Source organism: Oreochromis niloticus, linkage group LG17, assembly GCF_001858045.2.
Source record: "Oreochromis niloticus isolate F11D_XX linkage group LG17, O_niloticus_UMD_NMBU, whole genome shotgun sequence".
In the NCBI taxonomy this organism is placed as follows: domain Eukaryota; kingdom Metazoa; phylum Chordata; class Actinopteri; order Cichliformes; family Cichlidae; genus Oreochromis; species Oreochromis niloticus.
In genome coordinates, this window is record NC_031981.2 from 31,131,022 (window position 1) to 31,149,106 (window position 18,085).

Here is an 18,085-nt window from a genome sequence, read left to right on the forward strand (position 1 = left end):
AAGGAAAAGTCCGAGCTGTCACGGAGCAAAAACGGGAGCTGGAAGCATGTAAATATAATAATAACCACTGCAGCCAAGAAGAGTGCCTGACGAGCCCAGTTATAAGTAAGCTATTAAGACTCAACTGTACACTGTGTTCGTGTTTTCCTCCGGAAAAAATAAGTTCCGTTGGAGCAGCCTTTCAACGCCTCTCTCTGTCTCCCGCAAGCAAAGTTGACCCAGACAACAAAGTAAAGCTAGTTTTCGGCTACCAGCCCGACACGGAACCGGACGTATTAGCCAGAGGTCCCTTTACTACGTTTCGTACTACGTACCTTCAGTAACAGTAATAAATCACAGCAATAGTACATTCATGTAGTTGTAAACAGCATGATAATATATTAAGTATTCCAAAGTATTCAGAATACGTTACTCTCATTGAGTAACGTAACGGAATACGTTACAGGATACATTTTGGGGCATGTATTCAGTATTCTGTAATGGAATACATTTTAAAAGTAACCTTCCCAACACTGCGCTTCACTGGGGTGCTGCACTCAGCTGGAAGGGTTGATTTTGTTATGCCAGGTGGCTTATCCTGGAGGAAGGGCAGTGGTGCATCCGTGATGTGCTGCGATCGACTCAAGGCACTCATCTGCACAGAAACGACGATTTTCTTGTTTTCATTTTTTATGTGCAGCATGGCTTGTCCTGAAAGAAGGAAGTTCAAAGGTCTTCTTTGGATGTTGGCTGACTTTTGTTTTGTTCTCTGATAAAAATGATCCCACGCTGATTCAATAATGTTGAGGCCTGGGCTTTGGGGACGTCAATCCATGTAGTGCTTTTAAAAAGTTTACCTTTTTGAAACTTTGTAAAACGTATTTGTTTATCAGATTTATTTTTTTTTTAATTACAAGTTTGGGTCCTTGGAAACAAAAATATAAATAAATAAGATTCAAGATTCAAGAAGTTTATTGTCATGTACACCGCAAAACACAAATCTTTAAGTAGAGCAATGGCATTTGCAGGTTCCCTTCACACGACTAAAAGAAAGCAATAATAAGTAAAACAGTAAAACAATGCTTTGTAGATCTTGTAGCTTATATGTGGATGTGGATGATATATATATAGACGTGTGTGTGTGTGTGTGTGGGGGGGGGGGATTCTGATTTTGATTCTGATGATCCGGGATTTTAAAATCTTAAAATTCAAATAAATGTGTTCCTGGCCCTTGCTTCAATTCCTAGACCTGTTTTTGTTTTTAAGAGCTAACACTTTATTTAAATAATCCTCTTTTCTCATTCCCAGGAGCACACAAACATTTGCCTTTTAATATGTCAGCCTTTTATCTGTTGCCATTTTGTTTCTTGGTTATTTTACTTTGAAGCGATTGATGACTAACCGGATGTGGAAGGATGACAGCTTTATGTTTGTTGCAAACCGAAGCCCGCCTCCTCTCTCGGCAGCACTGATTGGACAGATTACTACAAGAAAGCAAAACCAGCTGCTGTTTAGTCATTTGACGTTTGTCTCCATCTGGTGGTACAGCGTGGAACTGTACAGCCAATAAACTCTGTTGCACAACTTGCACAATTTAACAGCATATGTGTTATTCTAGAAACTTTTCCCATCCCTAGTAGCGGTTAAAAAGCTGTTCCCAAGCAGGATGAGAGAAAAGGAAGTTCCAATTAAACATGAAGATGTACAATTTCTCTGAAAGATTTTAAACAAAATATGTCAAAGTGGTCTTGAAGAGCACCCCTCCCGTGCTTTGAGGCAATTACAAGCTTATAGGGTTAATTTTGCCCAGAGCAGCTGCCGGATTCTTTTGAATATGACTCACCGGATAGACAAAGATAAGTTATACCGACTTTGCACTGCAGACCGATGGGTACAGGATGATCCTTGCACAGGCTAGTGTACAGTCCCCACGCGAGCGCATGCACGCCTGGGGACGTTTTCACCACAGCAAACTAAATAAAAACGCCTAAAAGCGGGCAAGACTTGAAAGGATGAGAAAAGGCTATAGTTGACTTGGGAGGAAATGTTGAAATGCCGTCCATGAGTAATAGTAACAGAGCAGTGCGTGTGTGTTGTTGTTGAAGGGTGTGTCTCCGTGAGCGTGTGCGTGTGGGCACTAAAAAGAGGAGGTCTCCCAAGGCGAAGTCAACCGAGTCCCTCCACCGATCTGTACAGCGCTCCTACCTCATCCGCAAAAAGCTCTCTGTTGGCCAAATCTGCATATTATCGTGTGCTCGCTGGACTTTACACCGACGCCGACCCATAAGGACTTTTCTCTTCACTATCACTTCCCCAGGCTGCACCGCGGAAGTCCTAAAACCAGAAGCGCGAGCCACAGGAATCAGTTGCCACAACAGATTGCTTACCCAGTTTCTGTTAGTGTGTGTGTGCGTGGAGCTCTACAGGCCTGTGCCATTTTTCATTTATAGTTTTAAGATGTATCAGGTGGTGAGGAAGCTCTTTTTTACAGACTGTCGGTGCGCTGACAATGCGTCGAAAGTGTACGAAGAGCTGTTCGCCAAGCTGGACGCTAACAAGGATGGAAAAGTGGATGTGTCCGAGCTGAAGGCAGGCCTGGATGCTATGGGCATCAAGGCTGAGAAAGGGGCAGCTCAGGTAGAGTAACGGATCCAAACAGGAGTGTGCAAAAATCCCAAATACGGAAAGAAAACCACAACAAATATTTCTTGTAGTGGCAGCGTTAACCTTAAAAGAAGTGAAATCACATCCGCCAGAGCAGCCAAGTGCAGTCAGATTTACTCTTAGAAGGTTATTTATTATTTTTCGTTACTGATCTTTATGATAACTGGATTCTTAGTTTTTTGTGCGCATTACATTGACTTTTAACCAAGTGTCCGATTTTCGCAGGCAAAGGTCTGTCTTTGAGAGGATGTACGTGGTTCCAATTTTTTGACTGACAAAATAGTGCATTTCTAACATAATCGTTTCATCAGCTGATTGTTACACCCCAGGTTTATATTGGGCCTCTAGACACTTAAGATTTGCAGTTCAACCAGAGATAAAAGCGAGAGCTGTGTAGTGCAGCCTCAGTAGTATTTTTACTACTTGTTGTTGGAAAAAGAAAAATTTCTCACGGGCACCTCATCAGCAGAAGTTCAAATTCCCAGGAAGCTTTAGGAGCTTTTAAGGACTTGCTCTTGCTCTTAGAACTGAAGAAGCTTCTCGGATGAGAGGTGAAACATCTTCAAGAAACTTAAAAAAGTCCAGATACTTTTCTTTCCAAGCTCCTTAGAATACAATGACCTGGATGACTGAGAACCTTCACAGACATACTTTTCAGTACTTGTTTTTCAAGTTTATCCATGCCTAGTTAGGGATAAAAGCATTTCTTAAGCCATCTAGATTCTAGATGGGAAATAATGTTGCACGCCCTTCCTTTCTTTGGTTATGCATCTTTGAGCAATGCAATTAAGTCCATATAGCTGCACAACAGGCTCCAAAAGCTCTGACAGCAGTCTTGTCCTTAAACTTACACTAAACCTCTCATCCACAGTCACTTTTGTGTAGCTGCTGAAAATGCTCTTACTGAAAGTGCAGTATATGTGAGAGGTTATTTCCATATGCATGCTTTGTTGTCGTGGCTTAAAACTCTTTTCTTCAGTTTCTTTAAAACAGATTGAGTAGTGAAGATAAACTCTGAATTCTCTGGAATGGCACTCAGCACGCCCAGGCGGCTGTAAAGAGCTGAAGGGACTGAAAAAAACTGCTCTAGAATTTTTAAAGCTGTCTCAAAGGTGAACTTTTACTGCTGAGACTGTAAGTGGAAGGTCCCACCTTTACTAATCAAATAACTGCACATTCCCCGCGCTCATAAGTCTGTCAGATGGCTTTAAAAGTTTGAGGCGGGTAAGGTAAGGAGAGGCTGCTGCTGTGTGTAACCAGGTGCTATAAAACAGGAGTTTTCCCCTATTTGTGCACTAGTATCATAACTGTGTAATAAATAGGTGGTAACACACATAACCGAATTTGGTCAGTGCCCTCATTTTGAGCAAAAATTAATGTCAAAACAGTAATGCTCGCCTCGTTTGTGCTCTCACACAAACATGCTGACAGTTCTCAGTTGCTGGCTCACTTCTTAACAAAGAGCCATTGCTCATAACAGATGTGGTACCAGGCGTTATTTTTGTTTCCATTAATTCGCTTCAACCTGGCGAGACAATGGATTTGATTTTTTTTTTTTTTGTCTTGATCTTGGGACATCGTCAACACTTGTGAAAGCAATAAAAGGTGCAAAATATTCAAAGAAAGCAAAGCAGAAAATGCTACATAGCCAGTAACTCGGGCAGGCAGAGGACTAAAAACACAGAGAGTGAGTTGAGATAAAGTAAAGGAGCATTTTGCTGCGGTATTCTGCCACCAACCGCCACAATCAGCCAGCTGCTGTTTGAGCAGGAGATGGAAGACTCCCCTTACGGCTCAGGAGAACCCAGACCTCTCCCTCCACCTTATGAGGAGGTCAAACACCCGGCTGCAGCAAACAAATGAGGTACGGCAACACGAAGTAGAATGATTGCTAATATTCTGTGTGTGGGGGGGGGTTTGGGGTTTTTTTTCCTTGTAGAAAATCATTTCTGCTGGAGACAGAAACAAAGATGAGGGGCTCGACTTTCACGAGTTCTCCAAGTACCTGAAAGACCATGAGAAGCAATTACGACTGACCTTCAAGAGCTTGGACAAAAACAAAGATGGTATGGTGGCGTTTTATTATGTAGCACATTTTAATATTGAAAATGCACAAAAAGAGAAAAAGTACAAATAAATGCTTACTTTCTACAGGTCGTATAGACATTACAGAGATCAGGCAGTCACTTGCTGATCTGGGACTGGAAATCAGCAAAGAGCATGCAGAGAAAATCCTTCAAAGGTATTTCAGCTTGTTTATTTTTTATAGCTGTTACTCCACAAGCAAACTGTGAACTTACAGCAGTGATCCGAGCGAGACGAGAAAGAAAGCAGCCTGACGCGCCGCAAGTTAAAGGTGGGAACCCGTGTGAGCGACTGATAACTGGCTGAGTGTGCGGCTTGGCTGAAAAGATGAGTGAGTGCACATGATAAAGAGTTGGCAAGATGTTTGACCCCCCTGACGCAGCGTGTCGACACCAGGAAATAATATTTTTGAATCTCTAGTGCACGGCTGGCCGCTGACATTGGACCAGGCCACATCTTGTCAGTCAGAATGTGTTTATTGGTGCGTTTAATGTCATGCCGATACTCAAACTCACTACACATTTGGATGTAAAGAAAGAATAATATATGGTTTTAAGACACAGTAGCAGTTTAGCAAGAATGAAAGAACTGCTGGTATTGATTAAAACTGTCTGTTTATCAGAATTACAGTTTGTTCCATAAATCCTTCATTATTTAAAGAAACTAGGAAAAAACACATATTATGGGTGGTTTTGGCCCGGCCTGCACGCTTGCTCACTTCACTCATGTATTAAAGCATGTGCGTTAATTTATCATGTTATTGTTTTTAATCTTCACTATATTTATCTTGTCATTATATTTTATATTCAAAATATCACTATATGCAGTGAGATGGCAAAAACTGCTGTTCAGGAACACACACACACACAAAGAGCAGTAAATACATATAACTACAGTCAGTTGTCAGTTGTGGTTTATGCTGCAGTACGGACTGAACTGTAATGCACAGGATTTGCATAAGCAAAGCTTGAAGCTGCACATGTGCAGGAGTACACATAACAGTGGAACTAGAGTAAACAAAAAATACAGTAACTGATAAGTGAATGACTGAAAATAAAGTATAGTAGTGGGGCTGGAGGGGCCAGTGAGGACAGAAGCAGAACATGAAAACAGAGCAGTTACAGATACTTTCATGTCATTTTACATAAAATAAGCTCAGAAACAGGAACCGTGTTATAACAAAAAAACAACTTTTACTGTGATTATCAGTTCTTGTTTTAAAGTATAGAGCCTTAATGGTTTAGTTTTTAAATCACAAAAAAAATCTAACCTACAGTATTGATGTGGATGGCACCATGACTGTGGACTGGAATGAATGGCGAGAGCACTTCCTGTTTAACCCAGCAACCAGCCTGCAGGAGATCGTCCGCTACTGGAAGCACACCACGGTGAGGAGCGCTACTCACTATCTCTACAATATGCTGTATGTGTCGCTGTGGTTTTAGTGTTTGCTTTGTTTGCAGTAGTTGGCATTAGTTTCAGATGGTTGCAGTTGTTGCTGATGTTTGAGTAGTTGGTGTGGTTGCAGTGGCCGGTGCAGGCAATTCCAGGTGTTGTTTTGCACTACTTCAATGGCTGGTTTTGTTGCAGAAGATGCCGTATTTCTTATTATTATTGGACATGGGTTGGTGTGTGTTTTAGTTTAAAAAAAAGTAATATATTAAAGTTTAAACTCTGTATACTGTTAATATTTTAGTTGCAGTGCAGGTTTCTGCCACAGAGAGGTGACACGCAATAACGGATTTGGGGGACCTTTGGCAACAGATGAGTACGTCTGATTCGTTCATGTCAGAGCAGATGTAAGGGGGGAGGAGTCTGAAGAATTTGTCACTTGTGAATGAAATGAACTCTGAATGGTAAAAGAAATCTTCTTGAATGGAGCAAACATGAAACTCTGACATTTTATTAGATTATCAGAGAATAATCAAACCCTGAAGGGCTGCTGCCTATATTTAAGTACAGTTGCGTGCTGGAGGAGCGTCCACTTTCAGTCAGTGGGTAATCTCTAGCGTTCGCTGAGTTCATTCACTGGCATAAGCTCGGAAGTCAAATTAACCTTTGGTTTCTAAGCTCGGCAGAGATGAGCTAATTTCAGCCTGAGCTGTGGGTGGATTAGTGTGTCATTTAGGAGGACTGGAGGAGGTGAGAGGAAGACTAATTAGTCTAGAAAGGAACAGGAGAGAAGAAACCGAGATGATGCGTCTGTGAGACTTGATGACTTGTTGGGAGCATCTATGGCAATGAAAAGGTCTCGTTATTTCCAGCGTTCAAGCCGAAGCTTTTTGGATTTAGTGCGTTGCTCTGCTGACTGTCGACCTCTGTCTGGGCCCTTGATCAGAATTGTGTGAAGGATCCTGACGGGTCTGAGAACTGGTGTTTATAGGAGGGACCTTGTCCTTTGTTAGAACTGCTAGAGCTAGCGGCTTTATCAAAGGCTTGAGATGGCCTTGGCTCTGCTGCAGCCTCACCAGCAGCAACAGCAACGTCAGGAAAGCTGGTTTTTCCTCGACTTGGAAGACGATTGGCTGTATGAGGTGGACGTGGATATGGTAGGTTCTTGTATTCAGATGTTGAGTGTTGGTTGTCATCTGGTCATGGGTAAAAGTATTATTATCTTTAGCTGAGGCATGGTTGAGGTAGTTTAGAAATAGTGTAGCAATTATGTCCACTGGAGAACACAGGTTAATATTTTCACCTTTACATCATGTCAGGTATGAAGAGGCCCATCTGCTGACTAGCATTCTCTAAAACCACATCATACCTGATGTAATGCACAGGTAATATAAGCTTCAAGGGTGCCAAGGCAAATCTCTAGCCAAATCCGCTCCTATAATTTTATAACACAGTGCTCTATTTGCAGATAAAGCTAAAACTAACGTTAGCCGTCAACTCCTGCCTTAAAAATGTCTTTAGGGGGCAAATTTGTTATTTGGGGGTTGTTTAAAAAAAGGCTGATACAATTACTGCAGTGGTAAAAGTAAAAAAAAAACAAACCCTGCTGCAGCTTTACGTCAGTGATGTGCAGTGATGTAACTGATCTCGCAGCATGGACCTGTAGTTATGCAAGTTTTGGATAAGGATATGGCATGGGTCCCATCCTTCTAGGCATTACGTTTAAGGTGAAGCTGGAAATGTGTGGTAATGACGCTGTCCAGCTTAGCTAAAAGTTCATCTGCAGAGCTGTCTAGTGGGTTTTAACTCTTAATGATGAGTTTTTACACCTTTACACATTTATTAATAAAGACGTGGTTTAATGATCTCTAAAATAGTTCCTGGGTTTTCCAAAGGTTGGCTGCATAGGCAGAAACCACCCTCGATAACTTCTGATGCAAACCATTTTGTTCTATAATTAGGCCTGAAGTGTGACAGAAACCGCTCAGTTCAGAAAAGGCCTTTAAGGGTTCTTCCTTCCTTTTAAACCGCACTTAAAAGGATTCAAAATGGTAGTATAAGAGACAAAATCAGAATATAGAATAAAGCTCTTATGTTTTGACAGTAGTCTCACACGCTAATCTGCGATTTTACCAGCCCTGAGAAAGTTGCACTTTCAGGGACTATTTAGCTTTCTTTTACAAACTTACTGTAACAGCATAGTATCCAAATGATTGACCTAGCCAAGATGTCAGCACCCATTAGATTGTGTTAAAGCCTTTATTTAGGGGCTTTATTTTGGCCATTTCTGTGATTTGGTTTTTTTTTCTGTATATTTTGGAAAAGAGAGTAGCGCTAATTAGCCAGTGCTAGCAAGCAAGCCCAATTATCGAAGAGCATTACCGGTTGTTGTTCACTGTGAAAAAACAAAACAAAAAAACCCTTGTAACTGTGTAGTTAGCTTGGGAAAAGAAAAGTGCAGGAGAAAGTAATGGTCTTACTGGACCTTAAAGGTGGAACTGCAATGGGGGTATTTTAAAAAAAAAAAAAAATGTTATTAATGAATATATGTTGGGTTGATATAAAAAATATTCTATTTTTTATAGAGTGAATATTTTATTGTGTAAATAATAAATATTACTAATAATAATTACAAAGGATACAGGATTAAGACGGTCCCAGAGGCTATGTGCATCTTTTATAAACAGTCTATTCTCAGCAGTCTCTTTGACTGTGACTTGATTGTACTGTATTGGGTGTAGGTTTTGGACATTGGTGATAGCCTCACCATCCCAGATGAGTTCACAGAGGAGGAGAAGACCACGGGTCTGTGGTGGAAGCAGCTGACTGCAGGAGCAGTGGCGGGTGCTGTGTCCCGTACAGGAACAGCCCCTCTGGACAGAATGAAGGTCTTCATGCAGGTGGGTCAAGATTTCTTTTAGATTTTATAAAATGCCTGTTGGGTTGTTCATCGGTCCTTTTCTCCATGAATTGGATTTTTACTAAATGTGTGCATTGGTCCGTGTGGTGGTAAGTGTGGTTCAAAATGCTGTGGCATGGCTGCAAAAATGGCGCAGAATTAGCTTAGAAAAATGGTCTTGTGTTAGTTTGGGTTATCCGTTTTTAAAAAAAATACCATATAAATACATTCAGCAGACACTTTTTTAGGTAAAAGTGTACCAAAGTAAATATCCCCCACACCGTTATGCCATCACCACCGCCCTGACCCAATGATTCATGGCAGAATGGATCCATGCTTATATACAGGGGTGCACATAAGTGGTCCGCAGGTGCACATTCGCTGTCAAAATAAAAGACGCGTACCAGATAAGAAGTTGCAACGCGCGTTTGCGTACATAAGATTTTCTGGAGGAGGACAGACATTTGTTTAGAACTCTTAAAGATGTCGAAGAAGCTCCTTTAAGCAATTACTTTGGTGTTCCTCCACCTCCAAAGAAATGTCAGAAGGACTACTTATGTGCACCCCTGCTTATATGCTAACCACTGTGCTATATTCAAACTCACTTAAATCACCCTTCTTCTCCATTCTGAGGCTCACTTTGAATTTCAGCAATTGAATTTCAAGCCCTTGCTGCTTTGTTACAACTTAAAAGTGTTTTTTATTTCCAGGTGCACGCTTCTAAAACCAACAAAATCAGCCTGGTCAGCGGCTTTAAGCAAATGCTAAAAGAAGGAGGGGTGACTTCTTTGTGGAGAGGAAATGGTATCAATGTCATGAAGATCGCCCCCGAGACAGCCATTAAATTCATGGCTTATGAACAGGTAAGTTCTGTTCTCCTCCTCTTACAGATTCCAGTATAAATCGCAGCTCATGGTCACGTTAAATGTTACATGTTGAGAACTCCTAACACTAGCAGTCACTTTTGTCACTGATGTGTGATCCTGCTGAGCTGTTCAGTTTTCATGTCCCTGTGTCACCAGTATAAGAAGCTGCTGTCCAGTGAACCGGGTAAGGTGAGGACCCACGAGAGGTTCATGGCAGGATCGTTGGCTGGAGCCACCGCACAAACTACCATCTACCCCATGGAGGTGAGTGGAAGTGTAGTCTTTACAGCACAGATGCATAAAGAGTGCGCGTGTGGATGATAGTAACAGTCGGAGGCACCACAGGAGGGACAAGCAAGTTTCCATTTCCCATACGGACACACATGCTGTATATATGGTGTGTGCAGTTTTACTGGTTTGTTAATTACCTCATGTGTCTTTTTTTATCATGTCTTAGTGTCCAAATAAATTTTAGATGTCTTAACCAATCCAGTAGCATAAAAGATGCAGTAACACGTTAAGTGACATGTGCAGCCTGATGTAAAACAGCCACACTAAGCATCTTTGTCTCTTCAGGTGATGAAAACCCGTATGACCCTGAGGAAAACCGGACAGTACTCGGGAATGTTTGACTGTGCCAAGAAAGTCCTGAAGAATGAGGGAGTGAAGGCGTTTTACAAGGGCTACATTCCCAATATTCTGGGCATTATCCCCTACGCTGGGATAGATCTGGCAGTGTATGAGGTAAATCCTGATGAATCATTCTTGTCTGGAAAAATGTTCGGAAGGTTCAGAATCACCTACAACGCTATACTTCCATCGAAAAACTCCATTTTAATCTGTTTAAGCATCACTTGTGTGCTGATTTTGCAAAATATGATGCATCAAACCTCACTCTCATCTGTCATTCCTGTGTATTCCATACCAGAGCTTGAAGAACTTCTGGTTGTCCCACTATGCCAAAGACACAGCCAATCCAGGGGTTCTGGTGCTGCTGGGCTGCGGTACCATTTCCAGCACCTGCGGCCAGCTGGCCAGCTATCCCCTGGCTCTGATCCGAACCCGCATGCAAGCACAAGGTACGGTGAACCAAACCCTATTAAAGAAATAGACGCTCATTTTTAATGCTGGCATTTAACCTGTGGTACCATAATGCCACTGAGTTGTTCAGAGATTATAAAGTGTTTTACGAGGAAATTCAAGATTTGTTCATGAAATCTTTGCTTAAATGGACAATTAATAAATCTATGTGAGTCTCTTTACAACCAGTCTGTTCATTAGACATTTGACACGTGCATATGCTTCAGTATTAAAGAGAGGAAACGGTAAAGGGCCTGAATGAGCGCTGACATCATTTAAAGTAAAACTACCAGAGTACAAAATATCATAAATGAGCTCTTTATCCAAATTTTACTTAAAGTAGTGTGAAAAACCCTCAACGTTTTTACATATCAGGACATAATTTTAAAAAATCACCGGATTCTTTAAGACTTCCGAGTACTTGAGGTTTTCTGTTTGATTTTATTAGTCTCTCGTCATTGAGCTTTGCTGCATTTGTGCACAGCTCTCATAAGGTTGTTGTGGCATTGTGTTAACTGCCAAAACGTCTGCTTAATAGAGGTGCTCATACTGGCTTGATGATTAGTAATCAAGTGCATTTGATTAGCAGTATCGGCTACTTAGTTTTTCACCCACTGCTTCTGCATTTTACTATTTTAAAAAAATAAATAATAGCACTGTAAAATATGTCAAGTATTATTGTTTCTTTAGAAGTTGTGTTCAAATAATTTAAGACTTCCAAATGATAATATATAAACCACCAAAAAGTATCCACATAAATATACTGGAATAGAAGGTTTTATTTTGCATTTGTCTCTTAAATTCAATGAGGTATCATTCAAATAAAACAGAAGTACCACTAAACTGTCCACGGAGGGGGTTAAATAACTTTAAAACCGTGGTTATGAGGTTTAACTCATGACCTTGTGCTTTATTCTGAAGTCATCAACATTTATGCTTGGAAAACAATTTTCAGTTCTTTAATCTCAGCTAATTTCAAACATATGTTTCTTATAAGCAGCCAATACTTCCAAAATCTGGAGATTTTAAACATGAGGAGATCTTTTTCTTTACTCATCTGGCTTTAACCTTCTTTTCTCAGCTTCTGTTGAGGGCTCAGAGCAGCTGCCGATGAATCTGATGGTGAAGAAGATTATGGAAAAGGAGGGCTTCTTTGGACTTTACCGTGGCATCCTGCCCAATTTCATGAAGGTCATACCAGCCGTCAGCATTAGTTACGTGGTGTATGAGTACATGCGGTCTGGTCTGGGTATTCAGAAGTAGGCAGCAGAGTCCTCTGTGACCACATGTTTACGAGTGTAAGAAAAGGTGCACCTAACTTTTTTTAAAATGTCAAAACACTCCCTCCTTTTTTCCATATGTTGTTTGCCCTTGTTTACCTGCAGTGCACTGAAGTCTGGACTCAAACAGCCGCAGATGGAACCTTTGTAGATGTGACCGTAGGCCTTTGCTCATACAAAGAAAATCCTGCAGCGCTAACGCAGGGCTGACAATGAGTAAGAAGATCTCTACAAAGTTTCCAAATGTTGGTTGTGTTTACTGTGCACTCCTAGCTTTATGTACTCCACCAAGATCTACTTCAGATCAGTTCATCTCTGGCTTTGAAAACCAAGAACACTTATCAGGGTAATTTCTTTTTGGTTTAATTGTTGAATAGAAACGTTACTCTAATATTTAATCAAAAAGTCCAAGAAGTCACCTGCTGCAATTTTCTGTTTTTTTGTTTATCTTCTTATCATCAAACATAATCCGACCAAGTCCCATGTGTGGTGGGGAAACTGTTTCACAAAGAAATCTGAAGAAACTAAAAGAAAACCAAGTGCAATACTGTATTTACACATTGTGTGACATCTGAGAGAAGTTTGACTTTTTAGTAAGGGGTTTCATCTGAGGGTCATTGGTTCATTAAAAGGGTCTTTTTATACGGGACAGAGAAGGAGAATTGTGCCTTATATTTTTTTTTCTCAGATATCTGCGGACTTCAACACCCCTGTTTTCTCTTGCCTTTCTTTCAAATATGTCTTTATTAGGCGCTGGTGTTTATGTGAATAAATTTGGATACAAAGGTTAAAAGATGTGCGTGCATTTCTTTTCAAACCATAATAAAATTATTTGTTGTCCAGCTGAGACAATTAGTGTACAGAGAGCCCAGGTTTTTATTCTACACTGTGTTGACGTCTCTGGCCTCGTGTGACACTCGATCGCTGAAGCTTTAAGTAGAGATTAGTCCAGTTCAGGGCTTATGTAATAACTCCTTTCCCCAGTGATGTCAATACTACAGTGGAGCTGTTAATTTGAAGTACAAAGTGCAAATGTTGCTTTAAAAAATATGCAATTTTCATTTAACAACTCAAAACTTAATTTGGGCAAATTCTTTGAACCAGGTTAACAAAAAAAAAAAAAGGGGGGCTACAAGACCATCAGCAGGAATCCGATTTTTCGGAAATAGAAGAAATATAAAATGACCATCAATCACCCCCAGTCTGGAGATCCATGCAAGATTTTACCTCAGTGGATGAGGATGATCATGAGATAAGAGGTAGATCAGCTCAAACCGCACAGGAGGAACCTGTTAATGATCTAAAGGCAGTTTGGACCACAGGCATCAAGGACATCATTCATTCAACACACCACACTGTAATAGGCTGAGATCTTGCTACACGTTCAGGCGAGTATTAAATTTGTCAGTGAAAATCTAAACGATTCTGCGATGGCTTGGTAGAAAGTGTTGTGGTCAAATTAAACCATAATCGAGCTCTTTGGCATCAAATGAAGAAGAGAAATGCTGAGTATGACCCAAACACCACCATCACCACAGGCGTGTTTTTCTGCTATGGGGTTCAGTGAAACTGTTTATTTCTTTTTTAATATTTTCAAAGTGAGGAAACTTACAAATTCAGCAGGAGACAGAATAATTATCTTCCCCAGTGTGTGTTAAATATTATCTCAGTAAGAAGATATTACAATTTCAATCTATTTTATTTTCCTTCTTGCTTCATAGAATATGAACATCCTTGACTTTGGCGTCTCCTAGTGGTTTAAAAAAAATCACTGACACATGCTTCTCAATAATATGGAAGACTAGGTTCAAGTTTAATGTAATGAATGGCTTTATGTGGAAGACAAAACAGTATGGAACAAATTTTGTCCACATTACCATGACAAAGTGGAACACATGTTACTAGAAGGCGGACAGACTTGATTTTTTTTTTTAATCTCCCGTTTGCTTTAAAAGAGTTCAGTTTGTGACATGATATTTACACACGCAACTTCTAGAAACAGAGATCAACCCAACAGGTTCAGAGATCTTCAATATCAAGAAAAACCTTGAAGTTAGATCACCTAAATAAAAATGTAGCATAACCCAGGGAAGCCCTGTCCAGCTAAATGTCATCAATCTCTGAAAACGTTCTTTTCTGAGTAAGAACCATTCATTATTAGGGTGCCTAAGAGAGAAAAAAATGCAACAGTGGTCAGGATGGCGCGCAGGGCTTTAAACCAGCTGGGGTAAGTGGGAAGGAGAGACAGATCATAATGGAGTGAGATTCCAAGTCCCATGATGACCATGGTGGCAGCAGGAACAATGCTGTCACTCATCAGCATGGCCACCCAGGCCAAGAGGGAGGGGACGACGCTGTTGGCCAGGTTTATCCAGTCAGGTTTTGCTGGGCTGCTCTCGGGAAGAGCGAATCCCCATCTCGCTCCACCAAGGAAAGAAATGATGGAGGCAGCATAGGCTAGCTGGGCATAAGCCAACTCTGGGTAGTAGCTCTCAGTCACAGCCATAAACAACGTGGGTGAGACAAAGGGGATAAGCCCTGCAAACCCCAGGTAGAGGGCAGGTCTGGGACTTTTCAACAAGTCCTTCATGTCATAGCGCAACAGATCAAGTTCTCTAGGGGGAGGTTCAGGCAGTGCTCGCTTTTTCAACCTCGCAACAGAAGTGTGGAAGTGTTGGCACCTCATCCAAAAAGAAGCATCATGATTCTGGGTTCCCTGGAAGAGGTCAGTCTTATTAAAACTAAACACAGCAAGAGGCTTTGCTCGTCCTGTTCCTCTTCCTGCAAACCAGAGACTAGCTGGTGAAGCCCAACTGGAAGATACAGATCCACCAACAGAAGCCCCAGTCCGGGCTGATGGCCAGCATTTTTGCACAGGACCAGCCCAATGTAATACCTGAAAAGTTATTCACGATAAAGTTAAAAAAAAAAAAGTTATAAAACTACAAAAAGCAATGAAAAGGTAAAATCATGTGTATGTTACCTTCTGGGCTGCAAAGCCACCTTTTCTGAATATAACAGAAAACATCTAATGAAAAATGGGAAAAATGAATGGTTAAGATGAGCACACAATAAAGGCCACATAAAAACACAGGCAGGAATTTTTAATGTTGACAAATCTTTTGATTTTAAAACATCTGTAAATTTCAACCTTGTCTATCAAGCATTTTAAAGGAATATTAATCACAACAAATAAAGGAATGATAATAATAAATATATCGATTGTAGCAGTAACTTGAGACTGAGGACAGAGAAAATCCTCTGTTCAAGGGTACAGGTGGTGTGAGTTGTCAAACTAATCAGTCTTTACCTTTGTCTCTCGATTACACTGCTAGGTGAAGTGTCTCTGGTAGTTAAAGGCATTTTTACACCTCAGTTACACATAATAATAAATTATATCACATAAATGAAAAATTAGACATAAATTCGAGGACTTGGCACCCCTGCCGCTTTGTAGCGGAGTCCTCATAGAAGGACCTACATGTGTCTCTTTTGATATTGGCTGACACCGGCTGATACGTCAAACCAACGTTACACGGCTAAAGCGCCAACACTAAAGGGAGGCCCGTCCCTGAACCGCAGACGACAACATTACCTTTATTTCAGCAAGTAAACTTCATACTTTTAAAGCTATTTCTCCGCAGGGTCAGCAAGCACCCAGCCTACCCAGCTCTGGTACACAGCTATTTACTTCCGTGTTTGAACCGTGGTTTCTGCGATTTCAGTTCCGCTACAGTAGTGTCGACAGAAACGAGTTGGCGTGTAAAGTAAGGATTTATAGTACAACAAACAGCGGCAAAAACTGTTTTGTTCGTTTTTTCTTTCTTTTTTTGTTTGACAATTTGACGTAAAAACAATAAGTCTTAGACGTAATGGAAGGCCTGAACATAACTAGGATACATAAATAAAACCAAATGTAAACTTAAACAAACGGGACAAAATATTAGACTTGGTTATTTACATAATGAGGTTGCTTAATATGAAATGATTTCACATTTGTGAAAAGAAAAATATGTGAAATTTTGCTCAAGGTATCTGGCGTGACTGCATTGTGTGGCAATAGTTGATCCGTCCTGCACTCTAGTTTGTAGGAACTTTAGCCCATAAAAAACACAAGGGTACCTGACATGAACTATGAACTACAAGCTACAAAGCTTTTTTTCTTTCTTTCTTTCTTTTTTTTTTTTTTAAATTTAATTTAATTTATTTTTATTTCAGGCAGGACCCAGCAAGCCATCTTGGCTCATATGCAGCAAAACAGTCTATACTATGATAATGGAACACAGCTCTTGTGCTGAATACAGTGCTTTCCATTCTCATGCATCTTATTTAAATCTAAGAATTTTGGTCTTATTTCCAACACAGTTAAGTCAGCATTCTAGCTTGTGCATACAGTCATTAAGATCTGCAGCTGGACGGCAGTGGACTTTTCAGAGAGCAGATGCTTTCGTGTCCTTGATATGCACGTGATTATTTTTCAGTGTGAACATGAAAACTGGTCCTTCGACTGTTTAGTAGATACACAGGGTTCCTTTGTGAGCTTCCAGCCAGCAGATTTTGTGGTTTGAATTTATTTCATTTGGGCATAGTCTGTAATTTAGTGGAGTTTAAACTCTTTAATAATTCAACTTTAAAAAACAAAACAAAACAAAAACTTATTAATAACAGAATTTGAAATAAAAATAGAACCGAGTGAAGCTCTTACCAGCGTGCTACTTCAAGTCCCACTGTGCAGAGCTCACTGAATGTGTCTGAATCTGTGTGAATATCTTTTAGGTATAAATGTGATTAAAAAGTGGAAAAAAGTAAACTCAAAAAGAAAAAGTATTGTGCTTAGGTACACTTTGTGTAAATTAGATTTTATTTTTATTTTTATTTAGTCAACTTTACATTGACTGAGAACAGCATTAAAATGGCATTTACCATTTTGTTACATTAGTGATAAACATCCAGTAAAATAATCTTTCTCAAAAACCTCCTAAAAAGAAGACACTCTGCACATTTTCACTTTTGGCACAAATATTTTTGGTGGAGGAAATATTTAGATGTTTAGACCGTTAAGTTAAAATTGATAATATCACAATGTAAGTACAAAAAAAAAGTAATTTGGCATCAAAAGTAAAATAAAGATTTGGCTCTATGACCTTCTCTCTGACCTAAACAATGAGGAGCTAATTTTAAGTGCATATTAAACTTTAAATGAGGAATTATATTTCTTTCTGCAAATTCCTTATTTTGATGTTAAGATGAATGCTGTTAGAATTTGATAATTTCCAGTGTGTAATAAAGACTACAGACAGGAGTAGTTGTTATAGTTTTGTATTTTCTACTTAGGCTTTATTTTTTTACTTCATTTTGACTCTGACATTTTTGCTTTTAATTCAGTTTCATTTCAGTTAATTTCCAGAGCGGATTTTCTTCTTTCAGAAAAAGTTTGACTTGTTTAAAAAGGTTTAGTTTAGTTTTTATTAGTTTCAGCATTAGTTTTAGTCTTTTTATTTGTGTAAAGCATGAACCATGAAGTAATTGCGAGAACATTGTAATTTTTTGCAACTGGAGTGTTTGTTGAACCTTCAAATAATTAAAAAAATAAGAATGAAGTGGCATATAAGCGATCTCACCCTATGGTAAGCTCGAACCCTCCCACAACCTTGATCAGAATAATATAGGGTGAATATAGGAGGATGGATATAGGAGTTCAAGTCATCATTAAAAAATAATTTTTACTACAATTTATTGCTTAAAATTTCTTGTGCAATTTATTCTGTTTTTTCAGTAAAAAAAAAAAAGATGATGTAAAGTTTTTAAACATTCACAAATACTCATGTATCAAATACAAT

At 39.8% G+C, this 18,085-nt stretch overlaps 2 protein-coding genes across 4 annotated transcripts; one reads left to right on the top strand and one right to left on the bottom strand.

Annotated features, from left to right (window-relative positions):
- The first annotated feature begins 2,088 nt into the window (after positions 1 to 2,088).
- LOC100703492 (calcium-binding mitochondrial carrier protein SCaMC-1) lies at positions 2,089 to 13,038 on the top strand. Of its 2 annotated transcripts, none has more exons than XM_019347083.2 (10): positions 2,089 to 2,616; positions 4,583 to 4,709; positions 4,798 to 4,885; positions 6,005 to 6,116; positions 8,862 to 9,020; positions 9,730 to 9,882; positions 10,042 to 10,149; positions 10,462 to 10,629; positions 10,814 to 10,964; positions 12,047 to 13,038. In XM_019347083.2, exons 1-10 carry the CDS (start codon positions 2,437 to 2,439, stop codon positions 12,226 to 12,228), a joined length of 1,428 nt encoding a protein of 475 aa, XP_019202628.1. In that variant the 5' UTR covers positions 2,089 to 2,436; the 3' UTR covers positions 12,229 to 13,038. The 2 variants fall into 2 exon arrangements, with proteins under 2 accessions (XP_019202628.1, XP_019202629.1); XM_019347084.2 differs by lacking the exon at positions 2,089 to 2,616 and adding an exon at positions 2,624 to 4,476.
- An 899-nt stretch (positions 13,039 to 13,937) lies between these two features.
- LOC100705285 (transmembrane protein 69) lies at positions 13,938 to 15,997 on the bottom strand. 2 transcript variants are annotated; one of them, XM_005464223.3, is made up of 3 exons: positions 15,841 to 15,997; positions 15,229 to 15,273; positions 13,938 to 15,141 (listed from the first exon to the last, which is right to left on the bottom strand). In XM_005464223.3, exons 2-3 carry the CDS (start codon positions 15,271 to 15,273, stop codon positions 14,359 to 14,361), a joined length of 828 nt encoding a protein of 275 aa, XP_005464280.1. In that variant the 5' UTR covers positions 15,841 to 15,997; the 3' UTR covers positions 13,938 to 14,358. The 2 variants fall into 2 exon arrangements, with proteins under 2 accessions (XP_005464280.1, XP_005464281.1); XM_005464224.4 differs by lacking the exon at positions 15,841 to 15,997 and adding an exon at positions 15,556 to 15,834.
- Between the last annotated feature and the right edge of the window lie 2,088 nt (positions 15,998 to 18,085).

Bases quoted from the DNA above. Each gene is read 5' to 3' on its own strand.
- LOC100705285 (XM_005464223.3), bottom strand. From the start codon at position 15,273: ATGTTTTCTGTTATATTCAGAAAAGGTGGCTTTGCAGCCCAGAAG. The intron at 15,142-15,228 runs GTAACATACACA...ATAACTTTTCAG, and splicing joins GTGGCTTTGCAGCCCAGAAG to GTATTACATTGGGCTGGTCC.
- LOC100703492 (XM_019347083.2), top strand. From the start codon at position 2,437: ATGTATCAGGTGGTGAGGAAGCTCTTTTTTACAGACTGTCGGTGCGCT. The intron at 4,886-6,004 runs GTATTTCAGCTT...TCTAACCTACAG, and splicing joins GCAGAGAAAATCCTTCAAAG to TATTGATGTGGATGGCACCA. The intron at 10,150-10,461 runs GTGAGTGGAAGT...TTGTCTCTTCAG, and splicing joins CTACCATCTACCCCATGGAG to GTGATGAAAACCCGTATGAC.